General features: G+C 47.7%; 1 protein-coding gene across 1 annotated transcript; it reads left to right on the top strand.

Moving 5' to 3' along the window:
• Positions 1-6,277: 6,277 nt before the first annotated feature.
• On the top strand, positions 6,278-13,961 carry LOC109881484 (serine/threonine-protein kinase PLK1; the record flags this gene model as incomplete). The annotated part of the gene is made up of 9 exons (XM_031822089.1): positions 6,278-7,071; positions 7,467-7,635; positions 8,124-8,268; positions 9,533-9,626; positions 11,107-11,329; positions 12,565-12,708; positions 13,001-13,078; positions 13,494-13,648; positions 13,779-13,961. Coding segments are annotated over exons 1-9 (1,554 nt in total), but the record flags the coding sequence as incomplete, so codon positions are not given.
• Between the last annotated feature and the right edge of the window lie 918 nt (positions 13,962-14,879).

The following is a 14,879-nucleotide window of genomic DNA, read 5'->3' as shown; positions in this document are numbered from 1 at the left end:
ACTGTATCAGGTCTATAACACAGCTCCTCCTGACAGAGACTGTATCAGGTCTATAACACAGAGAGACAGAGACTGTATCAGGTCTATAACACAGACAGACAGAGACTGTATCAGGTCTATAACACAGCTCCTCCAGACAGAGACTGTATCAGGTCTATAACACAGAGAGACAGAGACTGTATCAGGTCTATAACACAGCTCCTCCTGACAGAGACTGTATCAGGTCTATAACACAGCTCCTCCTGACAGAGACTGTATCAGGTCTATAACACAGAGAGACAGAGACTGTATCAGGTCTATAACACAGAGAGACAGAGACTTTATCAGGTCTATAACACAGCTCCTCCAGACAGAGACTGTATCAGGTCTATAACACAGCTCCTCCTGACAGAGACTGTATCAGGTCTATAACACAGAGAGACAGAGACTGTATCAGGTCCTATAACACAGCTCCTCCAGACAGAGACTGTATCAGGTCTATAACACAGCTCCTCCTGACAGAGACTGTATCAGTCTATAACACAGCTCCTCCTGACAGAGACTGTATCAGGTCTATAACACAGCTCCTCCTGACAGAGACTGTATCAGGTCTATAACACAGAGAGACAGAGACTGTATCAGGTCTATAACACAGAGAGACAGAGACTGTATCAGGTCTATAACACAGCTCCTCCTGACAGAGACTGTATCAGGTCTATAACACAGCTCCTCCTGACAGAGACTGTATCAGGTCTATAACACAGAGAGACAGAGACTGTATCAGGTCTATAACACAGCTCCTCCTGACAGAGACTGTATCAGGTCTATAACACAGCTCCTTCAGACAGAGACTGTATCAGGTCTATAACACAGCTCCTCCTGACAGAGACTAAGACACAGTGAAGAGACAGAGAGTTGTGAATCATCTCCTCATGATGACAACCAAGTCTGTTATGTTATAGTTTATTCATACACACACACACACACACACACTCACACACACACACACACACACACTCACACACACACTCACACACTCACACACACACACTCACTCTCTCTCTCTGGTTTCCCCCAGTCTGTACCCCCCTCTGTTCGATGACAGTGTCTGTTAATCAGAGAACGTCTCCAATTCTGTTAGTTCAACTCAACAAATCACAAGGCCTGTGTGTTTTATAATAGAGAACCAGATGACTGAGTGAGGCTGCAGGCAGCTGCTGATCTCACTGCTGCCAAACTGCCAAGATATTACTGAGAGAGAGAGAGAGAGACAGAGAGAGAGAGGGGGGAGAGAGAGACAGAGAGAGAGAGAGAGAGAGAGAGAGAGAGAGAGAGAGAGAGAGAGAGAGAGAGAGAGAGGAGAGAGAAGAGAGAGAGAGAGAGAGAAGAGAAAGAGAGAGAGAGAGAGAGAGAGATAGAGAGAGGAGAGAGAGAGAGAGAGAGAGAGAGAGAGCGAGAGAGAGAGAGAGAGGAGAGGGGAGAGCGAGAGAGAGGGGGGAGAGAGGGGAGAGAGAGAGAGGAGAGAGAGAGAGAAGAGAGAGAGAGAAGAGAGAGAGAGACAGAGAGACGGAGAGAGAGGGGAGAGAGAGAGAGAGAGGAGAGAGAGAGAGAGAGAGAGAGAGAGAGAGAGAGAGGAGAGAGAGAGGAGAGAGAGAGAGAGAGAGAGAGAGAGAATTTGACCGTGAGAGAAATGGGTCAGATTATGTTTTGGGCCAGGAGCAGCGGAGAGAGGAGTGAGAAAAGGGAAGAGAGGAGGGAGTGTCAGCGAGTTATGGAGAGAAGATGAGAGAGAGAGAGAGGGACGGACGGACGGACGGACGGACGGACGGACGGACGGACGGACGGACAGACAGACAGACAGACAGCGGGTAGGAGGGAGAGAGAGACAGAGAGAGGGCAGGAGGGAGAGAGAGAGAGAGATAGGGAGGGAGGGAGATGGAGGATATGAATCTAGGCCAGGTTACGAAACCATTTGCTTCATCCTCTAGTCCTCTCTGCAGAGGGGGAGGGAGAGATGAAGGGAAATGGGAGGAAATGGGAGGAAATGGGAGGGAGGGAGACCAGAGAGGAAGAAGAAACAATTAACACACTGAATATACATATAGTTACTATGTTACTGTCCCCACTACAACACTGTGATCTATATAGTTACTATGTTACTGTCCCCACTACAACACTGTGATCTATATAGTTACTATGTTACTGTCCCCACTACAACACTGTGATCTATATAGTTACTGTCCCCACTACAACACTGTGATCTATATAGTTACTGTCCCCACTACAACACTGTGATCTATATAGTTACTGTCCCCACTACAACACTGTGATCTATATAGTTACTGTCCCCACTACAACACTGTGATCTATATAGTTACTGTCCCCACTACAACACTGTGATCTATATAGTTACTGTCCCCACTACAACACTGTGATCTATATAGTTACTATGTTACTGTCCCCACTACAACACTGTGATCTATATAGTTACTGTCCCCACTACAACACTGTGATCTATATAGTTACTGTCCCCACTACAACACTGTGATCTATATAGTTACTATGTTACTGTCCCCACTACAACACTGTGATCTATATAGTTACTGTCCCCACTACAACACTGTGATCTATATAGTTACTATGTTACTGTCCCCACTACAACATTGTGATCTATATAGTTACTGTCCTCACTACAACACTGTGATCTATATAGTTACTGTCCCCACTACAACACTGTAGTGTGTGTGTATTCAGTGTGTAGGTCTACTACCCGGTAGTGTGTGTGTATTCAGTGTGTAGGTCTACTACCCAGGTAGTGTGTGTGTATTCAGTGTGTAGGTCTACTACCCAGGTAGTGTGTGTGGTATTCAGTGTGTAGGTCTACTACCCAGGTAGTGTGTGTGTATTCAGTGTGTAGGTCTACTACCCAGGTAGTGTGTGTGTATTCGTGTGTAGGTCTACTACCCAGGTAGTGTGTGTGTATTCAGTGTGTAGGTCTACTACCCAGGTAGTGTGTGTATATTCAGTGTGTAGGTCTACTACCCAGGTAGTGTGTGTGTATTCAGTGTGTAGGTCTACTACCCAGGTAGTGTGTGTGTATTCAGTGTGTAGGTCTACTACCCAGGGTAGTGTGTGTGTATTCAGTGTGTAGGTCTACTACCCAGGTAGTGTGTGTGTATTCAGTGTGTAGGTCTACTACCCAGGGTGTGTGTGTGTATTCAGTGTGTAGGTCTACTACCCAGGTAGTGTGTGTGTATTCAGTGTGTAGGGTCTACTACCCAGGTAGTGTGTGTGTATTCAGTGTGTAGGTCTACTACCCAGGTAGTGTGTGTGTATTCAGTGTGTAGGTCTACTACCCAGGTAGTGTGTGTGTATTCAGTGTGTAGGTCTACTACCCAGGTAGTGTGTGTGTATCAGTGTGTAGGTCTACTACCCAGGTAGTGTGGTGTGTATTCAGTGTGTAGGGTCTACTACCCAGGTAGTGGTGTGTATTCAGTGTGTAGGTCTACTACCCAGGTAGTGTGTGTGTATTCAGTGTGTAGGTCTACTACCCAGGTAGTGTGTGTGTATTCAGTGTGTAGGTCTACTACCCAGGTAGTGTGTGTGTATTCAGTGTGTAGGTCTACTACCCAGGTAGTGTGTGTGTATTCAGTGTGTAGGTCTACTACCCAGGTATGTGTGTGTATTCAGTGTGTAGGTCTACTACCCAGGTAGTGTGTGTGTATTCAGTGTGTAGGTCTACTACCCAGGTAGTGTGTGTGTATTCAGTGTGTAGGTCTACTACCCAGGTAGTGTGTGTGTATTCAGTGTGTAGGTCTACTACCCAGGTAGTGTGTGGTGTATTCAGTGTGTAGGTCTACTACCCAGGTAGTGTGTGTGTATTCAGTGTGTTAGGTCTACTACCCAGGTAGTGTGTGTGTATTCAGTGTGTAGGTCTACTACCCAGGTAGTGTGTGTGTATTCAGTGTGTAGGTCTACTACCGCAGGTAGTGTGGTGTATTCAAGTGTGTAGGTTCTACTACCCAGGTAGTGGTGTGTATTCGTGTGTAGGTCTACTACCCAGGTAGTGGTGTGTGTATTCAGTGTGTAGGTCTACTACCCAGGTAGTGTGTGTGTATTCAGTGTGTAGGTCTACTACCCAGGTAGTGTGTGTGTATTCAGTGTGTAGGTCTACTACCCAGGTAGTGTGTGTGTATTCAGTGTGTAGGTCTACTACCCAGGTAGTGTGTGTGTATTCAGTGTGTAGGTCTACTACCCAGGTAGTGTGTGTGTATTCAGTGTGTAGGTCTACTACCCAGGTGATCTATATAGTTACTATGTGTATTCATTGTATTCAACATCTAAAAAGTCATCTTGAAAAAATACATTCACAACAGGAATAATCGACTAATTTAAACAATACTATTTCCTGAAAATTCCTTAGACATTAGACTACATATTTCATATACACATCTGTCTCCAATTTGGTTTATAGTTACAAAATACTCATAAAAGCTATATAATCATTCTACAAAACCCTGCTAATGACATGCTAGCTCAATAGCTTTCTCAGTTAGCATGCTAGAAAACAAGCTAGGTAACGTTAGCTATCTCACTGGGGGTATCCACAACCGGATTTGACCAAATGAACCTGAACATGTTCTTGATGATCACACTCTCTGTCTTAAAACAAAAACTTGAAAATCAATATTGCTTAAAAACATAAGCTATATAATTCACTTTCCCTCCTGTTAACTCTTTGGGGTAAATCTCTTGCTAGCTTGAGATATCAGACTGGCGCTGATTTCACTGAGGCTGATGTAAAAAATGCACTGGTCATCTACAATACTATAGCCCCCTCTAGGGGGGAATACAATGTACTGACTAACCCCAATTCACTGGTCATCTACAATACTATAGCCCCCTCTAGGGGGAACTACAATGTACTGACTAACCCAAATTCACTGGTCATCTACAATACTATAGCCCCCTCTAGGGGAACTACAATGTATTGACTAACCCCAATTCACTGGTCATCTACAATACTATAGCCCCCTCTAGGGGGGAATACAATGTACTGACTAACCTAAATTCACTGGTCATCTACAATACTATAGCCCCCTCTAGGGGGAACTACAATGTACTGACTAACCCAAATGCACTGGTGCAAATGACATGGTTATACTATACCCCCTAATTACAGAGTTAAGGTATAGAGTCATATAGACAGAGTTATACTTCTCCACATTTTAGCTACTGTTGTATCAATATGTTTTGACCATGACAGTTTACAGTCCAGGGTTACTCCAAGTAGTTTAATTATTTATTACAATATTTAGTTGAGGTTTAGAGTTTAGTGAATAATTTGTCCCAAATACAATGCTTTTAGTTTTTGAAATATTTATGACTAACTTATTCGTTGCAGTACGTTTGCCAATCGGTTGTACAGCCAGACTTGACAGATCCTGTTTCCTCATCCCTCTCAACCATACCATTTTTTCAATTCCTCATCAATCTACGGGTCAGAACGCTCTGATCAGCCCTTCTCCTCCGTCCAGTGTACTCTCTGAACGTTCCTGAAAGCGGAAACGCACTGAATTTACGGAAGACCTAGACAAACCCCTCTGAGTGTCCTCTGGCACTACAGACTGAGTTTACGAACACACCCAATATATGCGTGAACTTGTCCAAACTGTTTTTGTTGGGAAGCATGACGCTGCCTTTACGCTAACCTAAAACCAGTGGTGTGAACTACTTGAGTAAAAATACTTTGAAGTACTACTTTGAAGTACTACTTATGTTTTTTTGCTGGGGGGGGGGGGGGTCTGTACTTTACAATTTATATTATTGACAATTTTTACTTTTACTTCACTACATTCCTAAAGAAATTGTCGTGAATTTGGTGAGAGAAGTCAGACTCATCAGTGTCAGACGGAGTTTACATTTGTCAACAGTTCTATTGTTTATATTTACCTAAAACATACAAGTATTGTTTATCGGCGATGGATTGTTTTATTTTCCCTTCTTGGTGTTTTTCTAACTGACACGACATAATATTATCTCCAAGGTGCGTTTGTGAACATACAAGCTACTACATTTCCCACAATTCATTTTGGTTATCGTCTGTTTTTTGGTCGGTGATTGGTTCGAGTTTAAGAAAGATAGGGGCGTTATCTACAGGATTTTAACCAATCGGTGCTTGCGCATATGAACTTCCTGCTCGGTAATTGGCTCATAGTTGAAACCTTCCCATGTTGCTTAGCGGCTGCAGCTTGTAATTTCAAATCGTCAGGACCAATCACAGGCGGCTGTAACGACCGGAGCAGCATTTAAACTTACAGCTAGCTAGTTGACGCTGTTGTTCAAACGAAGAGCGAAGTACACAGCGGCGGTGGGAAAAACTCATTTATTACCTTTTGTTTTGTTTTTGCAACACTATTCAAGTATATTTAGTTAAATCGATTGATTATTGGGTATCGTACGCTACATTTGAGCTAATTTGGGGCACCTGAATTGGTTAGTTTTGATTTGAATTCAAGTGGTTTTGCTCGGAAGGGTGGATGGTTGGCTAGCTAGCCTGTCTCAAAGTGAGATATATATATATATATTCGATTTATTTTATTTTTAAATTATATATATTTTTTTCTTAGATATTTGTCAACTTATCTTTTTTTCTGTATTTTTGTGTTTTCGTAAACCTCGAGCACTTTTTTATAATTTTTTAATAATAATATATATTATATATAAAATATGAGTGCGCCGGTAGCCAAGGCGGTGAATCCGTCGACAAACGTAGACCCCAAATCGGCACCTCTCAAAGACATCCCAGATATTCTCGTAGATCCCCGCACACTGAAGAAATACAGCCGGGGACGATTCCTCGGGAAAGGAGGCTTTGCCAAATGCTACGAAATCACAGATATGGAAACCAAAGAGGTTTTCGCCGGTAAAGTCGTCCCCAAATCCATGATAGTCAAACCTCACCAGAGGGAGAAGATGAGCTCTGAAATCTCCATTCATAAGAGTCTCGACAATCCGCACATTGTGGGATTTCACGGCTTTTTCGAGGACGACGACTTCGTGTTTGTTGTGTTGGAAATTTGCAGGCGACGGGTGAGTTGATTTTTGTAAATTGATTTTAAACTGTTTACTTCTAAGTTGTTCTTTGCTAACAGTGTATTTTTACTAGCTTACTGTAGCTTGAAACGTCCTAGTCTAGTCAACAAGACTTGTTGTTAACCACAAGTCTACAGGGTGACTAGCTGGGATTATATAAGTCGTTTTAGGTTTATTACTTTTGTGCTTTTGAATGAAAGTTATTTACAACTCGTGAACTTTAAAAGTAGTTATGATTGTGTGCTTACTACTGAAAGCTGTTTTTCTTGGCATGACAACTTAGGCTAAGTACATGTCCCCCCCAATCAGACATTCAGAAGTAACCCTAAGAAGACAAGTTAGCCTAATGAGTTTATAATAGTTGCTAACCCCCCTGTCTGTGTCCTTCCCAGTCTCTGTTGGAGCTGCATAAGCGTCGTAAGGCTGTAACGGAGCCGGAGGCTCGGTATTATATGATGCAGCTGGTTAAAGGCTGTCAGTACCTACACAACAACAGAGTGATACACAGAGACCTGAAACTAGGAAACATCTTCCTCAGCGATGACATGGATGTCAAGATAGGTACGCAGCGCACACACTCCGTGTACGACTCACTGCAGAATGTACACCACTACACACACGATGGGCCGGTTCAGAATGAACACAACTACACACACACGATGGGCCGGTTCAGAATGAACACCACTACACACACGATGGGCCGGTTCAGAATGAACACCACTACACACACGATGGGCCGGTTCAGAATGAGCACCACTACACACACGATGGGCCGGTTCAGAATGTACACCACTACACACACGATGGGCTGGTTCAGAATGAACACCACGAGGGGCTGGTTCAGAATGAACACCACTACACACACGATGGGCCGGTTCAGAATGTACACCACTACACACACGATGGGCTGGTTCAGAATGAACACCAACAAATAGTTTGACAATGCGCCTCTATACACACACACACACACACCGTGGCTGTATTCATTAAGCCTCTATACTCACCTCTGTACAGCACCTTATCTAAACACCTATCTGGCTTCTCCCCAGGTGACTTTGGCCTTGCCACTAAGATAGAGTTTGATGGGGAACGTAAGAAGACGCTGTGTGGAACACCGAACTACATCGCCCCGGAGGTTCTCTGTAAGAAAGGACACAGCTTCGAGGTCGACGTCTGGTCTCTGGGCTGTATCCTGTAAGTGAAACGCAGACTAGAACAAATGTCGCAGTATCTGTTTTCAAAGTAAATCTGGTCACAATAAATTTAAACTGAGCAATAAACCACATTACTACTTACTAATACACATCTTGTTTTAGAGCCATTACAAAACACGGTCCTTTTTTCAACAGCCGAAGATGGGGCTGGTAGCATCTGTCATAGTGGCTTGTGGGCCGTAAAGGGAGACGATACATATTCACCATCTCCCAATACTATATCTATCTATATTTAATACTATATATCTGGGTCCAACAGGCATCATACGGACTACCTCAACACATATTTAATACTATATCTGGGTCCAACAGGCATCATACTGGCCACCTCAACACATATTTAATACTCTATCTGGGTCCCCCAGTAGGACCACCTCAACACATATTTAATACTCTATCTGGGTCCCCCAGTAGGACCACCTCAACACATATTTAATACTCTATCTGGGTCCAACAGGCATCATACTGACCACCTCAACACATATTTAATACTCTATCTGGGTCCCCCAGTAGGACCACCTCAACACATATTTAATACTCTATCTGGGTCCCCCAGTAGGACCACCTCAACACATATTTAATACTCTATCTGGGTCCCCCAGTAGGACCACCTCAACACATATTTAATACTCTATCTGGGTCCCCCAGTAGGACCACCTCAACACATATTTAATACTCTATCTGGGTCCCCCAGTAGGACCACCTCAACACATATTTAATACTCTATCTGGGTCCCCCAGTAGGACCACCTCAACACATATTTAATACTCTATCTGGGTCCCCCAGTAGGACCACCTCAACACATATTTAATACTCTATCTGGGTCCAACAGGCATCATACTGGCCACCTCAACACATATTTAATACTCTATCTGGGTCCCCCAGTAGGACCACCTCAACACATATTTAATACTCTATCTGGGTCCCCCAGTAGGACCACCTCAACACATATTTAATACTCTATCTGGGTCCCCCAGTAGGACCACCTCAACACATATTTAATACTCTATCTGGGTCCCCCAGTAGGACCACCTCAACACATATTTAATACTCTATCTGGGTCCCCCAGTAGGACCACCTCAACACATATTTAATACTCTATCTGGGTCCCCCAGTAGGACCACCTCAACACATATTTAATACTCTATCTGGGTCCCCCAGTAGGACCACCTCAACACATATTTAATACTCTATCTGGGTCCCCCAGTAGTGGTCTGTATTGTAACAGGCTCCATCTCTCTCAGGTACACTCTGCTGGTTGGCAAACCTCCATTTGAGACGTCTTGTCTGAAGGAGACCTACAACCGCATCAAAAAGAACAACTACACCATCCCCTGGGTGAGTTAACACCACCCATACTACTACACTATCCCCTGGGTGAGTTAACACCACCCATTACTACTACACTATCCCCTGGGTGAGTTAACACCCCCCATTACTATTACACTACCCCCTGGGTGAGTTACCACCACCCATTACTACTACACTACCCCCTGGGTGAGCTAACACCACCCATTACTATTACACTACCCCCTGGGTGAGCTAACACCACCCATTACTATTACACTATCCCCTTGGTGAGTTAACACCACCCATACTATACTCCTACACTATCCCCTGGGTGAGCCAACACCACCCCATACTACTACACCATCCCCTGGGTGAGTTAACACCACCCATTACTACTACACCATTACTACTACACTACCCCCTGGGTGAGCTAACACCACCCATTACTACTACACTACCCCCTGGGTGAGCTAACACCACCCATTTCTACTACACCACCCCCTGGGTGAGCTAACACCACCCATTTCTACTACACCACCCCCTGGGTGAGCTAACACCACCCATTACTACTACACTACCCCCTGGGTGAGCTAACACCACCCATTCCTTCTACACTACCCCCTGGGTGAGCTAACACCACCCATTACTACTACACTACCCCCTGGGTGAGCTAACACCACCCATTACTACTACACTACCCCCTGGGTGAGTTACCACCACCCATTACTACAACCACCCATTACCAACACCACCCATTCCTTCTACACTACCCCCTGGGTGAGTTAACACCACCCATTACTAACACCACCCATTACTACTACACTACCCCCTGGGTGAGTTACCACCACCCATTACTACTACACTACCCCCTGGGTGAGTTAACACCACCCATACTACTACACTACCCCCTGGGTGAGCTACCACCACCCATTACTACCACCACCCATTACTACTACACTACCCCCTGGGTGAGTTACCACCACCCATTACTACCACCACCCATTACTACCACCACCCATTACTACTACACTACCCCCTGGGTGAGCTAACACCACCCATTACTACCACCACCCATTACTACCACCACCCATTACTACTACACTACCCCCCTGGGTGAGCTAACACCACCCATTACTACCACCACCCATTCCTTCTACACTACCCCCTGGGTGAGTTAACACCACCCATTACTTCCACCACCCATTACTACCACCACCCATTCCTTCTACACTACCCCCTGGGTGAGTTAACACCACCCATTACTACCACCACCCATTACTACCATCACCCATTACTACTACACTACCCCCTGGGTGAGTTAACACCACCCATTACTACTACGCTGCCCCTGGGTGAGTTACCACCACCCATTACTACGACCCATTACTACCACCACCCATTCCTTCTACACTACCCCCTGGGTGAGTTAACACCACCCATTACTACCACCCATTCCTTCTACACTATCAAAGGTCATCTGTTTTTATGGCAGTTTCTTCATCTTCTCTCCCACGTTTTTGTTCTGTAGCAAATCAACCCTGTGGCGGCGTCTCTGATCAAGCGGATGTTGCATGCCGACCCGTCCCAGCGGCCCACCGTCTCCCAGCTGCTGACCGATGAGTTCTTCACCGAGGGGTACATCCCCCTGCGCCTCCCCACCACCTGTCTCACCGTGCCCCCGCGCTTCTCCATCGCTCCCTCCTCTCTGGAGCCCAGCCAGAGACGCCCGCTCACCGCTCTCAACAACAAGGGTTAGATTCACACTACGTAGGGGTCTCTCTCCTTTCCTCCCTTTCTTTCAGCCTGGGGTCTAGTGTCAGCCTCCCTTCCTTTCCTCCCTTCCTTTCCTTCAGCCTGGGGTTTAGTGTCAGTCTCCCTTCCTTTCCTCCCTTCCTTTCCTTCAGCCTGGGGTCTAGTGTCAGCCTCCCTTCCTTTCCTCCCTTCCTTTCCTTCAGCCTGGGGTTTAGTGTCAGCCTCCCTTCCTTTCCTTCAACCTGGGGTTTAGTGTCAGCCTCCCTTCCTTTCCTTCAACCTGGGGTTTAGTGTCAGTCTCCCTTCCTTTCCTCCCTTCCTTTCCTTCAGCCTGGGGTTTAGTGTCAGTCTCCCTTCCTTTCCTCCCTTCCTTTCCTTCAGCCTGGGTCTAGTGTCAGCCTCCCTTCCTTTCCTCCCTTCCTTTCCTTCAGCCTGGGGTCTAGTGTCAGCCTCCCTTCCTTTCCTTCAGCCTGGGTTCTAGTGTCAGCCTCCCTTCCTTTCCTTCAGCCTGGGGTCTAGTGTCAGCCTCCCTTCCTTTCCTCCCTTCCTTTCCTTCAGCCTGGGTCTAGTGTCAGCTTTCCTTCAGCCTGGGGTCTAGTGTCAGCCTCCCTTCCTTTCCTTCAGCCTGGGGTCTAGTGTCAGCCTCCCTTCCTTTCCTCCCTTCCTTTCCTTCAGCCTGGGTTTAGTGTCAGCCTCCCTTCCTTTTCCTTCAGCCTGGGGTTTAGTGTCAGCCTCCCTTCCTTTCCTCCCTTCCTTTCCTTCAGCCTGGGGTTTAGTGTCAGCCTCCCTTGCTTTCCTCCCTTCCTTTCCTTCAGCCTGGGGTTTAGTGTCAGCCTCCTTTCCTCCCTTCCTTTCCTTCAGCCTGGGGTTTAGTGTCAGCCTCCCTTGCTTTCCTCCCTTCCTTTCCTTCAGCCTGGGGTTTAGTGTCAGCCTCCCTTCCTTTCCTTCAGCCTGGGGTCTAGTGTCAGCCTCCCTTCCTTTCCTCCCTTCTTTTCCTTCAGCCTGGGGTTTAGTGTCAGCCTCCCTTCCTTTCCTCCCTTCCTTTCCTTCAGCCTGGGGTTTAGTGTCAGCCTCCCTTCCTTTCCTCCCTTCCTTTCCTTCAGCCTGGGGTTTAGTGTCAGCCTCCCTTCCTTTCCTCCCTTCCTTTCCTTCAGCCTGGGGTTTAGTGTCAGCCTCCCTTCCTTTCCTCCCTTCCTTTCCTTCAGCCTGGGGTTTAGTGTCTGTCTCTCTTCAGCAGGGACAGAGAAGGTGGAACAGAAAGATGAGCCACTGCTCAGAGAGATTCCCGAGGCCACAGACTGCCACCTGAGTGACCTGCTGCAGCAACTCGACACCTGCAACGCTGCCAAGCCCTCGGAGAGAGGACTCATACGCATGGGTACGAGACACACACACTGCCAAACCCTCAGAGAGGACTCATACGCATGGGTACGAGACACACACACTGCCAAGCCCTCAGAGAGGACTCATACGCATGGGTACGAGACACACCACACTGCCAAGCCCTCAGAGAGGACTCATACGCATGGGTACGAGACACACACTGCCAAGCCCTCAGAGAGGACTCATACCCTCGGGTACAACACAGCCCAACATATCGACCTCTGTTAGGTATAATGTGCTGTCGACAGGGTTCCTCTGACCCCTGACCTCTAACCCTGTGTTTCCAGAGGAGGCAGAGGACCCAGCCTGTGTCCCCATCTTCTGGATCAGCAAGTGGGTCGACTACAGCGACAAATACGGACTGGGTAACCACTCTCTGTCACCATGTCATGCTCTGTCACCATGTCATGCTCTCTCTGTCACCATGTCAACCCTGTGTCCATGTGATGCTCTCTCTGTCACCATGTCAACCCTGTGTCACCATGTCAACCTTGTGTCCATGTGATGCTCTCTCTGTCACCATGTCAACCCTGTGTCACCATGATGCTCTCTCTGTCACCATGTCAACCCTGTGTCACCATGTCAACCTTGTGTCCATGTGATGCTCTCTCTGTCACCATGTCAACCCTGTGTCACCATGATGCTCTCTCTGTCACCATGTCAACCCTGTGTCCATGGCAACCCTGTGTCCATGGCAACCCTGTGTCACCATGGCAACCCTGTGTCCATGTGATGCTCTCTGAATGGAGGGTTGTGTGTAACCTCTGACCTCTGTTGCAGGCTATCAGCTGTGTGACAACAGTGTGGGGGTGTTGTTTAACGACTGTACCAGGATGATCATGTACGCTGACGGAGACAGTCTTCAGTACATCGACAAGATGGCTGCTGAGAGCTACCCTCAGTGTCCGCTCCTACCCCGCTACGCTATCAAGAAGGTTAGCGTCGCTGCTAGTGCTTCTCTATGGCTGTGGCTAGCGTCAGGCTAACTTTCGGATAGCATTGGGACAAAAGTCCTTAGCCTCTTGGGTTAGAGCCTAGCTGACCTGTGACCTCTGCCCTCCCCAGATCACGTTGTTGAAGTACTTCCGTAACTACATGTCGGAGCACCTTCTGAAGGCGGGCGCCAACATCACGCCTCGTGACGGAGACGAGCTGGCCCGTCTGCCGTACCTCAGCCACTGGTTCAGAACCAAGTCGGCCATAGTCCTCCACCTCACCAACGGCACCGTGCAGATCAACTTCTTCCAGGTACTCTCCTCCTCTCTCCCTCTCCTCTCCTCTCTCGTCTCCTCTCTCCTCCTCTCTCGTCTCCCTTCTCCTCCTCTCTCGTCTCCCCTCTCCTCCTCCTCTCTCGTCTCCCTCTCCTCTCCTCTCCTCGTCTCCCTCCTCCTCCTCTCTCTCGTCTCCCTCTCCTCCTCCTCTCTCGTCTCCCTCTCCTCCTCCTCTCTCGTCTCCCTCTCCTCCTCCTCCTCTCGTCTCCTCTCCTCCTCCTCCTCTCTCGTCTCCCTCTCTCCTCCTCCTCTCTCGTCTCCCTCTCCTCCTCCTCCTCTCTCGTCTCCCTCTCCACCTCCTCTCTCGTCTCCCTCTCCTCCTCCTCCTCTCTCGTCTCCCTCTCCTCCTCCTCCTCTCTCGTCTCCCTCTCCTCCTCCTCCTCTCTCGTCTCCCTCTCCTCCTCCTCCTCTCTCGTCTCCCTTCTCCTTCCTCCTCCTCTCCTCCTCTCGTCTCTCGCGGATTCTCTCGGCTCTCGTCTCTCTCCTCGTCTCTCTCCTCTCTCTCTCTCCTCCTCTCCTCTCTCGTCTCCCTCTCCTCCTCTCTCCTCTCTCGTCTCCCTCTCTCCTCTCTCGTCTCCCTCTCCTCCTCCTCTCTCTCGTCTCCTCTCCTCCTCTCTCGTCTCCCCTCTCCTCCTCTCCTCCTCTCGTCTCCCTCTCCTCCTCCTCCTCTCTCGTCTCCCTCTCCTTCCTCCTCTCTCTCGTCTCCCTCTCTCTCCTCCTCTCTCGTCTCCCTCTCCTCCTCTCTCTCTCGTCTCCCTTCCTCCTCCTCCTCCTCGTCTCCCCTCTCCTCCTCTCTCGTCTCCCTCTCCTCCTCTCTCGTCTCCCTCTCCTCCTCTCTCGTCTCCCTCTCCTCTCTCTCGTCTCCTCTCCTCCTCTCTCGTCTCCCTCTCCTCCT

This window comes from Oncorhynchus kisutch, unplaced genomic scaffold, assembly GCF_002021735.2.
Source record: "Oncorhynchus kisutch isolate 150728-3 unplaced genomic scaffold, Okis_V2 scaffold4064, whole genome shotgun sequence".
Taxonomy (NCBI): Eukaryota; Metazoa; Chordata; class Actinopteri; order Salmoniformes; family Salmonidae; genus Oncorhynchus; species Oncorhynchus kisutch.
The sequence above is the reverse complement of the archived record's forward strand: the minus strand, read 5'-3'. Positions and strand labels throughout refer to the sequence as shown.